At 44.4% G+C, this 19,658-nt stretch overlaps 1 protein-coding gene across 1 annotated transcript in view; it reads right to left on the reverse strand.

The window, feature by feature from the left end:
- KAT5 (lysine acetyltransferase 5) overlaps nt 1-19,085 on the reverse strand; it is a 267,178-nt gene extending 248,093 nt beyond the window's left edge. The window contains 1 exon segment of the mRNA XM_033954195.1: nt 19,047-19,085. Within this exon segment, the coding sequence (XP_033810086.1) occupies nt 19,047-19,070 (24 nt within the window). The 5' untranslated portion in view covers nt 19,071-19,085.
- Between the last annotated feature and the right edge of the window lie 573 nt (nt 19,086-19,658).

Here is a 19,658-nt window from a genome sequence, read left to right on the forward strand (position 1 = left end):
GTATGTGGCACCCGGGGCCCATCATTTTTTGACACCCCCCCCCCCACCCACCCTCCATGTAAAAAATATTTTTTTGTAATAACCATGAAACGGTATAAATGGTCAGAATAGAAACAGGGAGTGAAAATATTCTTTTATTGAATCTCATATATGTAACCATTATTTCAAACATAACATAACATAAATTATGTCTGAATTGTCATTACATCAGAAGTACGTATGGAGTAGTTGCAGGTGATGCTTGGGACAGTTCTGATTGTGTTAGTTCGGTTTTATGTGTTTTTTGAATAGAAGGGTTTTTATTTCTTTTTTGAAGGTTTTGTAGTTTGTGGTTGAGGTCAATAGGTTGTAGAGTTGGGGGTCAAGTGTTAGGAGGTTGTCGAACAGTTTTTTTCTTTTGACATTTTTGGTTGGAGGGTGTGTGAATGGTGTGCGAGTTCTCCTATGTCTGATTGAGGTGGATTTAATTATTTAGCTGAAGAAATTAGTTACCCCCCCATTCCACACACATTAATTCTCTTCCATTTTTGTTCCCATTATAAAAAACACTGATAAGTTCCCAGAAAAAAAATACATTCAAATAAGAAGTGAAACCAAAGGCCCCTATAGATGAGAACATAACATAAGAATAGCCTAACTGGGTCAGACCAATGGTCCATCATGCCCAGTAGCCAATTCTCATGGTAGCCAATCCAGGTCACTAGTACCTGGTCAAAACCCAAAGAGTAGCAACATTCCATGCTACCGATCCAGGGCAAGCAGACACTTCCCCATGTCTTAATAACAGACTATGGACTTTTCCTCCAGGAATTTGTCCAAATCTTTCTTAAAACCAGCTAAGCTATCTGCTTTTACCATAACTTCTGGCCACTTCATTTTTAAGCTTAGATCTTTCCTTCCAAACAGAGACCTTGCTAGATGTCAAATACAACACAAGGGAACTTCACACGGACTTAGCTGTGCAGGAAATGTGAATCTCCTCATACACCCACCTATAGTGCAAAAATGTGCAAAGGTCTGTTTTTTTTCTTTCAATCATTAGATAGCCTAATGCCACACAAGCAGCACTGTTACAAAAGGTCAATGCTAAGGTTAACAAAGTTTCCTTCCTTGGACCACAAGGAGATACTGACAAACCACTGGAAGAGATCCCAAAACAACTACCTAAGCACAATACCCAAAGACCCACTCAGTGTGTGAACCAGTTGAGTGGAGTGGACTAACTGGGGGGTGGAAATGGGCCTGGAGTTTGCTCAGGAGAATTTCCCAGACCACCTCTTCCTCTCAACACATTGACATACTGCCACAACCACCACCACCACTAGGAACACCTCACTGGGTAGGCCAGCAATGCTTATAAACTTTATAAAACACATTATTATATTTTTTTTATAAAGCACATATTTTAACTGAACTCTCTGACATCCTCAGCCTTTCCATTCACAAAAATAGAAGGAAGAAAAGTTCCCATTTCCTGCTGTCTCATGTCCCCAGCCTATACAATATTTTTCTTCTGCAGACCCTTCAAAAGTCTGACCAAATCCTCATTTCACTTGCATTATAAAGTACTGAGGACGCCATCTCTCCCCAATCCCAGGTCCTAAAGTCTGAGACAGTAGCGCAAACTGCCCGATTCAGGAAGAAAAATTTCGATTCAGCCTATTTAATTGGTTTTTCGATTCGATTTTTCTGCCCAGTTGGGTGATTTTTTTCAAAAATCCTGGTGGGTTTTATAGCTTTTTCACCCCCTTTGCTTCTCCTAACCACACTGGCGCTGTGGTGTAAATAAAATAAAGAAACAAAAAGGACTTTTCCTCTCTCTGTTAAATCCTAGCTCACGTTTGAAGTCTAACACCAGCTCTGGCAGGATTCACATTTCAAATCTGACATATTGTAATCACAAAACAGAAAATAAAATTAATTTTTCTACCTTTTGTTGTCTGGTTATTTTTCAAATCTTGTTGGTCCCAGGCTCTGGTTGTCTTCTGATAACTTGCTTGCCAGGGTCTCCTTCTTTCTTCATGCTAACCATCCATCTGCCATCTCTGTCCTCCCTTTCCATTTCCCTCCCCTCCCCAGGAAGTCTGGTATCTTTCTTTTTTTTCATCTCCCTCCACAGATCCACCTTTTCTTAACTACCCTTTCATCCTGCATCTCTCCCTCCTTCCCCACCACCCCAGGGCCCACCATCTCTCCCTTTCTTTTCCCAATTACCCTCCTATCCAGTATCTCTATCCCTCCTCCAAACCATCCCTTGTGTCCAATTTCTCTCCCTTTCTGTTCCTTCCCTCCTTAAATCCCATGGTCCATCATCTCTTTCCCTCTCCTCTATTTTCAGACCCATTATTTCTTCCCTCCCAAAGTCTGGCATATGCACATCTCTTTGAACACCCCCTTCTCTCTGTGTACTTCTACACCAGGGTCCCCCCCAAAGGCCTGTCACCCCCCCTTTGAAGGCCTGCACCCCCTTGAAGGCCTGTCCCCACCCCCTTGTAGGCCTGTCCCCCCCCTTAAAGGCCTGCCTGCCTGTCCCACCCTTGAAGGCCTGCCTGTCCCACCCTTGAAGGCCTGCCTGCCTGTCCCCCCCGAAAGCCTGTCTCCCCCATGAAGGCATGTCCCCCCTTGAAGGCCTGCACCCCCCCGAAGGCTGCACTCCCCAGAAGGCCTGCACCCCCTAGAAGGCCTGTCCCCCCCTTGAATGCCTGTCCCACCCCCCTGTCCCCCCCTTAAAGGCCTGCCTGCCTGTCCCCCCCTGAAAGCCTGTCTCCCCCACATGAAAGCTGTCCCCCCCCTTTAAGGCCTGCATCTCCCCCGAAGGCTTGTCCCTCCCCTTGAAGGCCTGCACCCCCCCGAAGGCTGCACCCTCCCAGAAGGCCTGCACCCCCTTGAAGGCCTGTCCCCCCCCTTGAATGCCTGTCCCACCCCCATGTTCCCCCTTAAAGGCCTGCCTGTCCCCCCCTTGAAGGCCTGCCTGCCTGTCCCCCCCTGAAAGCCTGTCTCCCCCCCATGAAGGCTTGTCCCCCCCCTTTAAGGCCTGCATCTCCCCCTGAAGGCTTGTCCCTCCCCTTGAAGGCCTGCACCCCCCCGAAGGCTATACCCCCCCCAGAAGGCCTGCACCCCCCCAAAGGCCTGCACCTCCTTGAAGGCCTGTCCTTCCCTTGAAGGCCTGTCCCACCCCCTGTACCCCCCTTAAAGGCCTGCCTTCCTGTCCCCCCTTGAAGGCCTGCCTGCCTGTGTCCCTCCCCAAAAGCCTGTCTCCCCCCCCATGAAGGCTTGTCCCCCCCTTTAAGGCCTGCATATCCTCCTGAAGGCCTGCCTGCCCGCCCCACCCCAAAGGACCGCTCGACCCCCCCCTCCCGCCCCCCATCCAGACGTCCGGTTCTTCCCCTCTGGCCTCCCCGCACCATTTAGAATAGAAGCAGCCTGCAGCAAGATCGCGATGTCAGCATCTTGAGCTGCTTGTGCTATCCTCCGCCGCGGACCCGCCCCCCTCCTCTGACATCAGTGGAGGGGGCGGGACCGCGGCGGAGGACAGCATGAAGCAGCACAAGATCGCTGACATCGCGATCTTGCTGCAGGCTGCTTCGGTACTCTTAATGGTGCGGGGAGGCCAGAGAGGAAGAACCAGACATCGGGGGTGGGGGGGTGGGGGGAACGGACGCCGGAGCACCCCCTCAGGGCTCGCACCTGGGGCGGACCACCCCTCCCGCCCCCCCTTGGTACGCCACTGGTCTCACCCCACCCCATGCGCGCGAGACACCAGTGCGCCAACAATTGAGCGTTGACAATTCGGTGCAAGAAAGAAGCGCGCCATGGGAAAACTTAGTTTTAAAGAGCTCCAAAGCATGGTGTGAGTGGGGAAACCCCCCCCCCCCACACACACACACTTTACTGTATAGTGTTCGCGCTGCTTTTGGGGGGGTTTGGAACCCTCCATTTTAGTGAAAATGGAACTTTTTCCGATTTTTTTCAGGAAGAGTTCAGTTTTCTCTATAATGTGGGGGGTTGCACCCGCCACACCCCCCAACAGCAGCATGAACACTATGCAGTAAAGTGGGGGGGTTTCCCCCCACACTCCCTGTCAGAGCTCTTTAAAACTAAGTTTCCCGCAGCGCACTTCTTTCTTGCGCCAAATTGTCAACGCTCGATTGTTGGTGCGCTGGTGTCTGGCGCGTGATTATCCTGTCACCGCCAAGGAGTGGATGGACAGCATATGAAATAAAGTCTGGAATGTCCATAGAGTCATTGGTTACCAGATGTGCAGAGTAGGTGATGGAGATTAGTGGTGTATAGCTGTACCAGAAATTGTTCAATAAATCGTTTGAATTATATAGCAAAATGTTCTTAGGAAGGTGGATGCCATGTATCTGGGGATCCAGAAAAAAAGAAACATTTTGTGGAAAGAATAGATGAAAACAATAGTGTCCAGCTCCAAAGTAGTATAAAATGTGTGAGGTAGTAGGTAAATAGGAAAGCTTGGCAGTTAAGGAAAAGGAGGATGAATTATTCCAACAGGAGCTGTCAGCCTCTTTAAACCGATGAGGATCACACTTGAAATGGAATGGTGTCTGCTCACATAGAGAGGGATCCATTGGCTTGAATGAAGTCCAGTCATCATCCAGTGGCTGTTCCCAAGTGAGGTGGTCCAAAGGAATATTATCAAACTGCACACCAGCATTAACAACAGGTTAAATAACAGTGTGGTGCCCTGATCATGGGATCAAAGTACAGATAAAGCACTAACTATTCACCAATCAAGGTGCGCTATAGCAAATTTAGGTAATTTAGTACTAGTCATCTAGACAAGGGATAGTGGTCAGTGGTCTAACTTAGGTGTGATCAGAAATTCCTTTAAGATAGTAATAAGCTCGATCTGTACTGATCACAGGCCATAGACAAGGAAATATTCTTTATGTGCTAAAGCCACAGTGTTTTGTTCTATAATGGATGAAATAAGAGCAAATGTGTCTACACAAGATGCTTTGATGTAAACCCATCAGAAGTGTGTTGAGATGTACCTCTATATCAATTGTATTAAGGGCACCCCATGCAGCAGAACGCTTTTTTGTTTGGGGGGACTGAAAAACTCCGCCCCAGACCCCACCTCCATAATAATAGTACTAATTGTAAATGCCATTTCTTATACACACAATATAATCTTATTAACAATACACAATGGTAACCACAAAAAGCACATTCTTGAGAGAGAGAGAGAGAGACTCTCCACCCCCTCTATTCAATATTTTCTGCCTCTTTTATCCCCCAGATTATATGCAGCATCTTTCACCCCTGCCCACCAGCCCCATGCCCAACATTCCTCATTCTATCACCCCTCTCCAGCTCCAACCACATCTCTTCCTCCATTCCCTCCACCAATATGTCCAACATTCCTCCCTCTTGCATCCCTTTCATTTGTCCCACTGTTCCCTCTCTAGCACCACATCCAACATTTCTCCCTCTCATCTCTACCTCATTCCTCTCCCATCACCATGTCCAACAATTCTCTCCTTCACTATGCCCAACAATTCTCTTTCTTCCTTTCCCTCTCACTCACATCCATGCTCAACAATTCTCCATTTCTATTCCCTCTCCCACCTCAGAATCCCTTCGTCCCAAATTCATGTCCCTCCCTACTCCCTTCTTTTCTTTCATGTCTCAATGTGCCCCTCTCCCTCCCTCACATCTCTCCTTCCTGCCCTCATTTGAGTCCAACATCTCTCCCTTCCCTCACTCCCTCTTCCAATTCCTATATGCTTCCTCTCTCTCCCGACTCTGAAATGTCACTTGGGTGGAAGAGGCACCTTTCTACTGGCCAGTGTGCCTGCTAGTTGACTCTCTCAGCCGTGTCCCCTTGCTGACTTCTACTTCTTCCCACCGTGCATATACCTTTAATTTCTCATAACAGTGCAGCGCTGGGGCAGGAAAAGCAAGAAAGCACCTGGTTTGGTGGAGGCAGCATCTGGGACAGAGGTGGATGGTAGGGTGATTTTTCAGCATACATAAAATGAGAAACATGTGAGGGATACTGCATCTTGTTGCTGAAGGTTGATGAGTCAAAAGTGCCAAAATCCTTTTAAAAGTTGGAGCTGGCCCTAACCAGATCACTCATCAGAACACAGCATTATTTGTGGTCAACACCTATTTTGATGATTCACTGCATTTCTAAATTTTGTGGTGTATTTCCATTGGACCCCAGAAAAAAGGTTTCTTAACCGAAACACACACTGTGTCAGGACTGCACTACCAGTTTTTGCTGTGTATCATTTGGATTGATTTTGTATTGACTGCATTGCTTTTATTTGTGAAGAATATTTGTTATTAAAACTTTTAATCAAAAATATCGTTTCCACATTTTTTCTTTGTTTATGGCTTTTCCTTGTTTCCTGTGGAAGTTTTGGGTGTTTTTGTTGAAGATTTAAAGAGGCATGGGGTTTGGAAGGGAAGGGAGGGTGCTAGTGTGGCGTGTGAGGTGTAGAAGGAGCAGGAGGGGGCAGAAAGGAGGGCGTGGGGGTGCTTCTGCCTGGGCACCGACTACCCTTGCTATGCCACTGGATAAACCCCATTTATGGAATTAGTCCAGCCAATTGTGTATATTCAGATGATAGTTCCTTTAATGAGACTTGGATAAAGGAGAGCAGATACAAGACCAAACAGAACCGTGGCTTAGTAAAAAGCTAACTCACTATTAGAATGAAACAAATTAAGTAGTTGTTCCGCCACTTATTTCTGTCAAATGGGATGATCAGTGACACTCAGAAAAGCACACAGACAATATAAAAGCATAAACAATAACCCTTTAATATATATATTTATATGAATATAAGAATAAAATAGCATCACCGTAATCCCAGGCAACGACCAGCCTTCACAATTGGGAATCCCTGCAATTGATAGGTGGGTGGACATGGGAGACTGTCCCTTTAGACGTCTTGGATTCTAATGTTAGGGGCAGAATTCCGTTCTTATATAGGATGAAAACTGCTGAGTTCATAGTAAAAACAGCTGGTCCTGCAGTAACCAGCGTCCTTGATTCATGCACACCCGGTCCTGGTCTTTTGTTCTTTGTTGTTTTGGCAACATCCAGGTCAAGGAGGTCAAGATAGCAGATACTTGTTGCAGAAACCAGCTTCCCATCTGGTTTTACTGTCCCTTTGATGTTGTTTGGGCAACCCCCAGGTCAAGGAGGTCAAGATAGCAGATACTTGTTGCAGAAACCAGCTTCCCATCTGGTTTTACTGTCCCTTTGATGTTGTTTGGGCAACCCCCAGGTCAAGGAGGTCAAGATAGCAGATACTTGTTGCAGAAACCAGCTTCCCATCTGGTTTTACTGTCCCTTTGATGTTGTTTGGGCAACCCCCACGTCAAGGAGGTCAAGATAGCAGATACTTGTTGCAGAAACCAGCTTCCCATCTGGTTTTACTGTCCTTTTGATGTTGTCTTGGCAACACCCAGGTCACGGAGGTCAGATAAGCAGACTTGAGGAGACATATTAGTAGTATGTTGAGTTTCAGTTACCCCCTGGCCATAGGCATAACAGTAGTGCTTACTACTTATATAAATACAATAACAGAAATAATGTTTACTATATATTTATATCATTATTACACACCTGTCTTGTAGATAGGACTCATCAACTATACTACCATCCCCTAGTCACTTTTCTTCAGAATGCAGTTGTCTGAGCTGTCTGCAGAAACCGCTGTCCGTGTTGTCTTCAGGTGATATCTGAAAACAGACTGATAAACACATTACCAATACGGTTTCAACTGAGTGATGTCTTTCCAACACTGCTGATTGTCTAGCATTAGGATCTGGTATAGGCTTGGGCCTAGGGCATTAGTTACTAAGTACAGTCCATCCCACTTTGCTGTTCCAAAGGGTGGGTTTGGTCTGGGTCCTTAAATCATAACATTTTTCATTTACTTCCTGTAAATAATCCCTAGACTTTTCTGTGTTAGCCAACACAGTGGTCGGTATTTCTTGTAGTTGTTCTTGCAGGTATTTCATCCACTCATTGAACAAATATTACCATCTGGTCCTCTAGAAGAAAAGGATAGCAGATTTTCCCCACCATGACATTGGCCTTCCCATCAAGGCTTCATAAGCTGCAAAACCTGCAAACATTAGCTCTGATATGCATAAAGACCAAAGGGAGTACCTAATCCTAATTTTTTCCTCGTCAGAGGCAGCATAGGACTGAGATGGGCCTTAATCTAATCTAATCTAATCTAAACCTTAAATTTATATACCGCATCATCTCCATGAGAATGGAGCTCGACACGGTTTACAAGAACTTAAAATAGTGGGTAGAGAAGAAGAAAAAGGATTACATGAACTTATGTGTAGAAGGGGGGAGAGAAAGGGGGGAAGGATAGAGCTACAATTTGCTGAAAAGCCAGGTTTTCAGTTGTTTGCGGAATAACTGAAGGGAGCTCAGGTTCCGCAGCGGGGTGGTGAGGTCGTTCCAAAGACCTGTGATTTTGAAGAGAAGGGATTTTCCCAGTTTGCCTGAATAGTGGATGCCGCGTGGAGAGGGGAAGGCTAGTTTAAGCCTTTGGGCAGTTCTGGAGGAGTCGGGACTGGAGGAGTTGAAAGACAGTGGGATAAGAGGAGGCAGGATTCCGTGAATGATCTTGAAAGCCAGGCAGGAACATTTGAAATGGATTCTGGAGATTATTGGGAGCCAATGAAGTTTGGCAAGGAGTGGGGAGGCATGGTTAGACTTGCGTTTTGAGAAGATCAGTTTGGCTGCAGTATTCTGGATTAGCTGGAGTCTTAGAATACTTTTTTTTGATAGATTTAAGTAGATGGCATTGCAGTAATCTAGTTTGGAGAGGATGATGGATTGGACAAGGATGGCAAAGTGTTGTTGGCTGAAGTAGGATCTAGCTTTCCTCAACATGTGAAGGCTGAAAAAGCATGATTTTGCCAAGGAGTTGAGGTGGTCATTGAGGGAGAGAGAGGAATCGATAGTGATACCAAGGACCTCGCATGAGAACTCGAGCTGTAGTGTATCGCCTGTGGTAGTGTGAAAAGTGTGGGCAGGTGTTCGAATTTTGGGCCGAGCAAGAGTAGTTTTGTTTTAGATTCGTTTAGTTTCATCTTTACCGAGAGGGACCAGGCACGGAGTCTCATTATGCAAGCTGTAATGTTTTCGTGGAGGTTGATGAGGTTCTGGTCAGTATCAAGGAGGACAAGGATATCATCTGCATAAGTGTAGATTGTTTCCATGGGGGATAGTTGAAAGAGTTTCAGGGAGGACATGTAGATGTTAAAGAGAATAGGGGAAAGGGTGCCATTTGTTATTCTGTCTACCTGACCTGCTGCCTGTTAGTAGTATGGGATGTGCAATTGCTGTTCTATGACTAGAAACTCAAACAATTCCCTGATAAGCTGAGAAACAAAAGCAAGACCTTTGTCATAATGAATGGTTTTTGGAATCCCCCAGCGTATAAAAAATTGCACAGTGAGAACTTCAGCTGTGGTCCTGGCAGTCTGATCTGGTACCAGGAATGCTCTACCCAATGTGAAAAGGAATCAACCACAATGAGTAAAAATCTTTTTTTTTTTCTAGCAGTTAAGGGAAAAGGACCCACACGATCTATCTGCAGTCTCTCAAATGGGCCACGTGGATGAGTGCTCATTAACTGTCTCCTTCTCTTTTTAGGTTGTCTCCCAAATGAGGCACAGATTATACAGGGGGAAACATAATCCTGTATGTCATGTTTCATTTCTGGCCACCATACCAACATGTCTAGGATAGACAGCATTTCATCAGATTTGGGGTATCCCAAAGGGCCTGCGCCATGAACCCAATGCATTTGGTCTTTACCTTGAGCTCTGGGAATAGCTATAACTAAGCCTGCCTCCCATTTCACACATAGAATGTCTTTCTGTATAGTGAGTATGATAAAGGGTGTGTGCTGTATATGTTTTCTGAGCTGTCTTGCACTAGTATCTTCAGATTGGAAAGTTGAGGGTCATTTTCCAGCAGGGTTATAAAATAGTCTGGTGGGGCCACATGATCATAATCTGTGAAACAGGTGGCAATGGTTACCGTACAAGTCTGCTCATACCTGGGCCATATGGGACCTACATGGCATGCCTCTTTGGCTAGTGAGTCAGCTAATGTGTTTCCCTTTACTAAAAGGCCTTTCTTTTTGTGAGTTTTCGCTTTGACTAAGTGCACTCTAAAACTTCTCACTTAATTGTAGTGCCATAGCCATAGTGATGAATATTATATAGCTGAACCATCTGTTGATTTAAAGATATTAGCTAATCACCACGGCAGCAATGCAATGGTACTTCTAAAAACAGTCTAAAATGATCTGCATTTCTGGGTAGGATTCCTGGTATTGATGCAGACATGCTACAAAAGCTGTCAGCTCACCATACTGTGCCAAAGCAGAACCACAGAAATACTGTCTCTGCAGAATCACTTGGTTAGCCGAGTTCAGTTGTACAATTGCAAAAGTTGTAAGTTGCCTGCTTCCCTCACACTGGCTACTGCCATCAATATATAGTGTAGGAAGAAAAGGGGATATTTTGTCCAGTATTAGTTCTTTAAAGATCATGCAATTAGGGGCACTCGGGGAGGACTGGCATTCATGAAGTTGCCCCTCCAGTAGGATTCTTGCAATCTGTATGTTAGGCTGTTTCAGCAATTCAAACTTTATATTCTGTGCCTGCAACATCAGGAATCACTGGGCTATTCTCTCAGTCCTAATCTTGAATTTAAGTGTGGTTTGAGCACCAATAATGTATGTAAACTTCTGCATGGCAGCCTATGCAGCCAGTGTATGCTTTTCACAGAGACCCAGTTTAGTTCAGGAGAAGTGAGAGAATTCTGGAAAAGAAAGCAAATGGATGATCAACTCCACCTAGGTGCTGCGCTAGTGCTGCACCTACACTATTCTTCCCAACAACAGGATAAAGGAAAAAACTGTGTGTGTGATCTAGGTTGGCAAGAACAGGAGCCAAGGTTAAAATGTGCTTCAGCTTGGTGACAGCATCTGTAACATAACCTTTACTTTTCAGTAGGGAGAGTAGGACTGGGTGGCAGGGTGAAGTTCCTGTCACAAACCAGTGGAGGGAGTTTGAGCAGCAAAAGGGAGGAGCTAATTTGCATTAGAGACCTTGCAAACGCACCTGAGAGCTGAGTGAATAAAGTGTTGAAAAGAACAGTTTCAGAGCCAGGAGCTGAGAAAAGCAGCTCCTTTGGGAGCCTGGGTGACCTTTGGGAGGAGGAATGCTGGCTTCAACTTAACTCTTGGTAAGCCCTAGATACCAGTACTGGCCGGTGCTTACAGGGAGCCTGGTGCAGTAGAGGAGCTGTCCAGTGCTGACAGAGGGCACAGTGTAGCAGAGAGAAATATCCTGCCTTGTACTAGCCTACTTGGTAGAACTTGGAGTGACTGGAGAGAACTCAGGCTCAACGACCAGCAGAAGGCCCAATGAGAGTGTGTCTGAGGGACTAGAAAGTCCTCAGATAGAGAGTTCCTAAGGGACCAGTCCTCAGGGAATGACCGGTGACCAAGGGTCTGGGAAAGGACCAGAGTACCAGTGCAGTCCTGGCTGAGCAAGGCTGGTGGAGAGACCAGTGGGGAAGACTGGTGTTGACCAGCCAAGGAGTGAAGTAGCCAGAGGACCCGGTAAAGCTTGAAGTTCAGGGAGGGGCTCAGACTTGATGACAGGCAGAAGGATCAGTGAACAGCATCCAGGACCGGTGGGGACCAAAAAGACTGGAGAGCAAGGGACTGGCGGTGGCCCCACAAGCAGCTGGAAGAGTTCAAGGTACGATGGCTGAGGGGAACTGGCTAGTGACCGGCGGAGGGACCAGCAGGACCAGTGGCAACCAGCAGAGAGACTGGTAAATAGTACCAGGAGCTGTAAGCAGACCCCCTAGGAAGCAGCCTGATAACCCAGAGAGATGGCCCAAGAGTGAGTGACTGGTGGTGACCAAAGGGACCAGTAAAGAGGTAGCCCAAGAGACCATGGAGGTCATGTATATTAAGAACAGAATTAACAAGAAAGAAGATTGGAAGTGCCTGGGGAGTGGAGAGGTGATGGGTAGTGACCTCTTGGCCTGATCACATGATCACAAGCTGCAACCTCAGCATAGTTGTGCATAAATTCATGGCAGAACCCTGTGAGCCCTAAAAATGATTGGAGTGATTTCTGATCTGTAGGAAGTGGTAGGTTCTGTATCAGCTGTATCCTCTGAGAATCTATAGACTTACCATCCTGGTCAATGGTAACCCCTAGAAAGGAGACCTGTGATTTCCACAGCTGAGCCTTGGCAGGATTAACCTTAAGACCAGCTTCTAAAAGAGCTGTTAAAATTTCTCTTACATTTGCCCATTGTATAAACTCATTCTTATACTGAACTAAAATGCCATCAACATATTGTATCACATTTTCCCTGCAGATCACATGTGTCAGGACATTGTACATATAGTTATGAAAAATAGCTGTGGAATTTTTATAACCTTGAAGTAATGCAATCCATGCATATTGTTTATTCAGCCACTGAAAAACTGTCTTGTATTGGTATTCAGGGGCCGACTCCAAAAACCATTAGAGCAGGGGTGTCCAACCTGCAACCCCGTAAAGCATTTTTTTGCAGCCCCAGTCGAGGGCTATGTAGTGTTTTCCTCTGCTGCCCCCGGGTGTTTACCGTCTTGCTGGTTCCCTCCTTTGTCTTGCTGCAGCATTTGCACATTTGTGCGGCTCTAGAAACATTTTTTTCGGCCAATGCAGCCTAGGGAAGCCATAAGGTTGTACACCCCTGCATTAGAGGTATGTCTTGACAAGAGAAAAATTTACATTTGGGGTTAAATTTGGAAATCATTTCAGGGTATGAGGCTACCACCAGTTTCATAGATTTGGAAACCTGATTTACAGCCCAAAGGTCAATAGTGAGCCTGAAGCAGCCTCCTGGTGTGACAACTGGCCAGGTTGGGCGTTGCATATTAAAAAGAGAGGTCTAATCAGACCCCTCTCCTCTAGTACCTACATAGAGAATGACACAGTGGCTGTTACCCATGGCTAGCCATGGGTAACCCACCAAAACAGTGGGGGAAAAATCAAGTACTCACCGTGGGTACGGGAACAAGGCCATCCACCGCCCCGTGGAGCAGGAATGGCCTTATCTACACCGTTAAGGGAGGGAGCATGTAGCCCCCTCCCTCCTTACCGATCACTGCCGCATCTATCTCCCTCATCTTTGTGGTGCTTTTGAATTTAATGTGTGCAAGTAGCCAGAGCCTGCCTGAAGTCGTGTGCATCTGCAGAAGCTTCTCCTCCAATACAACTTCCATTTGCGTCAGAGGAGAAGCTTCCGCAGACGCACGCGATAGCAAGCAGGCTCCGGCTGCTTAACACATTAAATTAAAAACACGTCAAGTAGGGGAGGGAGGGAGGGAGATGCTCAGAGTATACGAGGGGTGCTGAAGGGGGAGGGAAAGGGGGTGGAAAGAACAGATGCCGAAGGCAAACAGGGAAGAGAGAGTGGAGAGAAGACGCTGAAGGGAAACAGGGAGATGACACTGAAGGGAAAAAGACAGAGATGCCAGACTGTGGGGGGAGTGGAGGGAAGACCAATATTTTTTGGGTGGTGAAGGGAGAGATGGAAGGGAGAGGCACAGTAATAGAGCAAATAGCCTGAGACCTGATCTGGGTCACCCAAGCCTCAGCCGAGTGGTTGATTGAGGCATGGAGGGTAGAGGAGTGTCTGCATCAAAATAAGAGATCCAGTATAGGTGTTTAGTGTGAATTTTAAGATGACTATTTTCTGGTTTTATATTGTAGTGCAATTCCAAAACATACAAACAAACAAAATAAAACCTCTCATTGGTGGCTAACAGCCTGTTAGCACACCATGCTTATTCACTTTATAGTTCAAGAAAAGAAAATATGGCAACTTCTAACAACTTGCCTCTGGAGCAGTTCTCAGGGTGTAATTAACCCTCTCACCCTAAGCATGGGCTTCTTAACTGTTTGGTTACCCGTAGTTAATCAGAAGCAGTAATCCTTAATTTCTCTGTTACTTTGTTTTATGAGGCAACACCACATTATCAGAAAACAGCATTTATTTCCCTTAAACATTATTCTGTGACCATGCCTTCAAACATGCTTAATTCATCAGGCTCCATTTCAATATCCCCTACTAACATTTCTTCTGGCATTTCCATATCATATCCAGTATCTTTAGAAGCATGATTAGAGGCTTTAGTTCTAAGGTTTTCTACCTGCTTGTTCTGAGAAGTGCTGGTCTCTACCTTCTGAATCCGGGTTTCCGCAGGTCTGCTTCTCCTCAAGGATTCAGGAATGCTGTAAGTTTGTGGCTGCCTCCTTAGCCTAGAGACCACACCCTTTTCTCTAGCATGGGGCTGATTGCCTCTCAAAATACCTGTAGTTCTCTGTGCTTTGTTAATTAGCCTGGATAGCGTCCCTGCACTAACCCTGCCCCCAGCAGAGCTGATTGCAGGAGCTAATCCCTTTGTGGTTTTTCTATCCTCTGCCTAGTGCATGCTGGTACCTGTAGTTCTTTGTGGAGCAACGATGATCCTGAAATGGACTTTAATAAAGGATACAAAGTTCCAAATACACATTAAAATATTCCACAGAGAGATAAAATAATCCACATAAAAACCTATAGGACCTAGTCCGCTGTTTACACAGGACCCAACACGGTCCGCGTTTCAACAAATTGTCTTCTTCAGGGGCCGCAGTTAAAGAAAGATTTATAAACTATAAAGAGTTATACCTCATGCAAAATTGTCATTTCTTTAATAAGACATTAACTATTTTTTTCTGCGGCCCTCCAAGTACCTACAAATCCAAAATGGGGCCCTGCATATGGTTTGAGTTTGAGACCACTGCTTTAGAGTCTCTATTAGAGTTTAATACAAAACATTGTTTTAGCCTAGATTAGTGGTTTAGGTTACATTTCAGAGCATAATTTCAGATTAAGGCACAAATAGCTGAAAGGCTCTGATGTTAATCTAATTCCTCGTCGCCCACCCCAAGGGAGAGCTTTCTGATTTATAGGCTCTTCAACCAACCAGGAACAGGGCATTACTTTGGTAGGATTTCTCTGCCCTTTCCGGTAGGCGCTCCAGTGATATAGCCAATTAAACTTTGTAAGCTAGGCACAGAGGACGATTTAGAAGACTTTAATTGCATTTGGAAGAATATCAGTTGCCTCTGGAAAAAAAAACAAACAAAAAAAACCAAACAAATCAAACCAACAGATGGCTGTTGATAGTGTCATGCTATAGAACTGAGCATAGAGAAAGCTGCACTGCCCGAGAAAACAGCGACATGAAACGGTTAAGCTACCATTGAGCTAAGCAAGTTAAGTGCTCTTTCCATCATATTCAATGCACATGCATGCACTAAATAATAAAATTTAAGATACCATAATAGGGACCAATGATGAATATACCACCCCAGTAATAATATGAAAAAAACAAATTAATGTCTCAGGTGTATGAGGTCCATTGTATGTGTGATAACATAAAATCATCAAAAGAGGCTGTATTATAATTGTTTACTCCTAGCTGTTGAATTGACGTTACATTGCATCAACATTATTTTATTGTATTAATTAACATTAAGCCCCACTGTTACAAAAAGTACAGTGCAGTTTTTAGTGACAGCCACAGCAGTAAGAGATCCAATGCTCATAGGAATTCTAAGAGCATTGGAACTTTTACAGTGCGATCAGCGCTAAAACCACACTATGGTTTTGTAAAAGGGGGGCAAGTTGTTTATTTTTTATATCACACCCAATGATGTTAAAATGAATGAATAATTTTAAAATTTACCACTTGTGCAAGATAAAAATATAGCTGTATAATTAAAATAGTTTAAAGTTGTGACTGGGTAAGATCAGGACTGGAGTAGCCCCAAATCATCCAAGCCTCAGCCAAGCGGTTGAATGAGGCATGGAGGGGTAGAGGGGTGTCTACATCAAAATAAACAGGTCCAGTACAGGTGTTTAGTGTGAATTTTAAGATGACTTTATTTTCTGTTTTTATATTGTAGTGCAATTCCAAAAACATACAAACAAAAAAACTCTCATTGGTAGCCCACCATGCTTCATTCACTACTAAAGTTCAAGCAAAACACAAAAATAACTTTTCCATTTCAAGTTCTGGAACCTGCAACCTGCTTGCACTTGGTCAGGTTCCCCACAGTTCTCCTGTGATTATGGAAATTCAGAAGCAGTGATTCTTAACTCTTCTGTTACCCTTAATTCAATCAGAGGCAGCACTTCTTAACTCTTCTGATATTCTTAGTCTTGTGAGGTAACACCACCTTATCAGAAACAACATTTTTTACTTTCTCCAAACTTCACTCTGTAATCATGCTCTCAAACAAGCATGACGCAGGTTCCATTTCCACATCATTTGCAGACATTTCTTCTGGCATTTCTGTATCAAAATCATTACCTTCAGAACAATGATTAGAAGTTTGTCTTGAGGTTTACTCCTTGCTTCCTGTGGAGAATGCTGGTTACTGTCCTCTGAATCCTGGCTAGCACAGGTCTGCTTCTCTCCAAAGATTCTGGTATCCTGTAAGCTACTGGCTGTTTCTGCCTGCCTTGCCTAGGGAACACACCCTTTTCTCTAGCATGGGCTGATTGCCCCTCAAAACACCTGTGGTTCTCTGGTGCTTTGCTAATGAGCCTGGATAGCTTCCCTGCTCATTAACCCTGCCCCCCAACAGAGCTGATTACAGGAGCTAATTCCTTTTTGTGTTTTGCTATCACCTGCCTGGTGCGTGCTGGTCCTTATAGTTATTTACTTTTAGCATTCCATGCATTAGAACTAGGCAAGTATAATCGAGTCCCTTTTAGGTTGCCTTTCACTGGGGATAAATTCTGCAGGGCAGTTTCCCTTACCTGCCTGCTTCTAGGGGTAGGTTTAGGGATAGTTTTAGAGCACTTCAGGGTTTCTTTCAGCATGACAGGACTCTCCCTGTCACAAAGTGCACCAAGTATATATATTTCTCAAGACAGAATAAAATATTCAAATGTTTTATTTTAACATTTCTAGCAGGTGAACAGGAGAATCGAATATACCTTAACTCAGTGATTCCCAACCCTGTCCTGGAGGAACACCAGGCCAATCGGGTTTTCAGGCTAGCCCTAATGAATATGCATGAGAGAGATTTGCATATGATGGAAGTGATAGGCATGCAAATTTGCTTCATGCATATTCATTAGGGCTAGCCTGAAAACCCAATTGGCCTGGTGTTCCTCCAGGACAGGGTTGGGAACCACTGCCTTAACTAACATAAAATAGTCTCACAGAATAAAACCAAACTATATATCAGATAAGTATTTTCAATTACTCTGACTATGGCATTGATATTTAATTTTTAAAAGGCTTTTATTCAGGACTGAATTATTTGTGACCTGTGTTTGTTACAGGTCCAGCTACTACAAAATTAAAACCCAGAGTCACCTACACCTAGGTGAGTACTGGACCCTTTTTTCTCAGTCTTTGACAATTTTCTCATCTGATATTTGTATCTTTTATTCACTTATCTGCTGGGCCTTTCTTTGCTGGCACTTTGGTCTTTCTTGGTCAATGTGGCCCATAGCAATCCAGCGATGCTATGATTGAAGTCTACAAAATCCTGAGTGGTGTAGAATGGGTACAAGTGGATCAATTTTTTTACTCCGTCAAAAATGACAAAGAATAGGGGACTGTAACAGATACTAGTCAAATCTTTTTCCCTCAGAAACCTCTCTAGAATAAACCCAGCCTGGGTAGAAATACCTCTCTCCTGTGAGTCCCGCCTCTGTGACTTAACACTGAGCTCCATAGCCCAGTGCATGCTGGAACCTGTAGTTCCACATTTGATTAGTATCTCCTGTTGCCCAGGGGAATAATATTTGCATGGGGGAGGGGAAAACACTTTAATCTGTTAAAGTTCCCTAGTCTTTGTAATTTTTGACGGAGTAAAAAATTGATCCACTTGTACCCATTCTACACCACTCAATATTTTGTAGACTTCAATCATACCTTCCCTCAGCCATTTTATTTCTACAGTATTTGTTAATTTTGTAAAGTAATGATTGATATTTTTCAGTTTTTTCAAATATATATCTGCTTTCTCTATATTTTGCACAGTATTGGGGAACATCCATCACTATATCTGTAGTGTCGCATGGCAAGCAGAGTCTGGCTTCTTGGCAGTTCATTTTAACTTCTGCATACATATTTCTATTTTTAGTTTGTGATTACACCCTTGCCCAATATAGAATAAGTATCTGTGTTCTGTGTGTAGGAAAAAGGCATGGTTTTCTGTTAGCAATGACTGTGCAGGATTGATCTGTATTAATTTGGCTGGTTTAGTTTTACAATGGGTATATTGATACTCTTAAACATTGTAGTGAGCACTAGATGCTGCCTTTTCCTAGGTGGCTTGTGGATTATTACTAAAAATTATTTTATTATATAGTGGAGGGGGTGTTAAAAATGATCGGTCCCAGATTTCAAATATACTAGATACTGCAATGACACTGGGTAATTCAGTAGGCCCCCTACCATGCAGGGTCTGGGGTAACCACCTCTTTTGCCCATTGGTAAAAGCAGGTCTGAAAAGACCTGTTTAGTTGACCCAACCTCTCTGATGATGGACTTCTCCGAGACCTCTAACATCTAGGCTATATCAAACTTTTTTAAAAGGTTTGAGATCCCATTCTTAATCTTCTTAATAGTCACAGATTCTCCATCTTAAGCTTTTCTGAAAGTCACAAGCCAGTCATAGTTTCTTTTAAGTAACAAGTTCTCAGTCAGAAACTTCCATAAATGGCTCTTGCTCTTTCTTTATCCTCCTACACTCCACCCCACTCCGTTATTCCCAAAGCTTGCTGCACAGCTTTTTTAAGCCTAAAGCCTTCTGCTTTGCTGTTTGTATTGCAGGTTCAGGCAAACCTACAGGTCCTCAGTTTCTTCTCTCGCTACCTCTGCAAGGTGATGGTTGAGATCCAATCCCCACCCGGCCCATGACAGACCTGGCAGCCTCACCTGGTAGAAGCTGAAGAACTGCATTCCTGAGTATGATGGAAAAAAAAAACAGGGAGCAGCATGCCCGAGGTGAGGGCTAGGGTGCGGCTTGTGTTAAACTGAAAAAGAAAAACAAAATTGAAAAGCTTCATAGATGGGTCTGATTTTTATCTGCACACTACAAAACTAGGTGGGTTATAGTTTCACTGCTGCCTTTTTCTTTCCTCTCTATCACTCACGTCTCTTGATCAGTAACTATCTTCCTGGCTACTTCCCATAGGTACAGCATGTGAAGAGTTCTACGCTATCCAGGGCTGGCGTTAGGGGCTGGCAATCAGGGCAGTTACCTTGGACATCCAAGCTACAGGGGTCTTATTTATTTATTTTATTTAAAAATGTATTGCCCGCAGCATCCAAAAATTCTGCGTGGGGTACAATAAAACATACACAATAAAATTCAACTGACAAACAAACTCAACAAATCCACCAGCCATATGATATCCGGAAATCTAGATCAGAGCCCCTGCACTATAATGTCAACATGAAAGCTAAGCCTGAATTTTTTCAATGCTGTTTGACTTTGTCGTTAGGAAAGAGAGAGAGAAAGCAAGACGACAGATGAATGGCTTTCCA

This window comes from Geotrypetes seraphini, chromosome 8 (genome assembly GCF_902459505.1).
Source record: "Geotrypetes seraphini chromosome 8, aGeoSer1.1, whole genome shotgun sequence".
NCBI classification, from domain to species: Eukaryota; Metazoa; Chordata; class Amphibia; order Gymnophiona; family Dermophiidae; genus Geotrypetes; species Geotrypetes seraphini.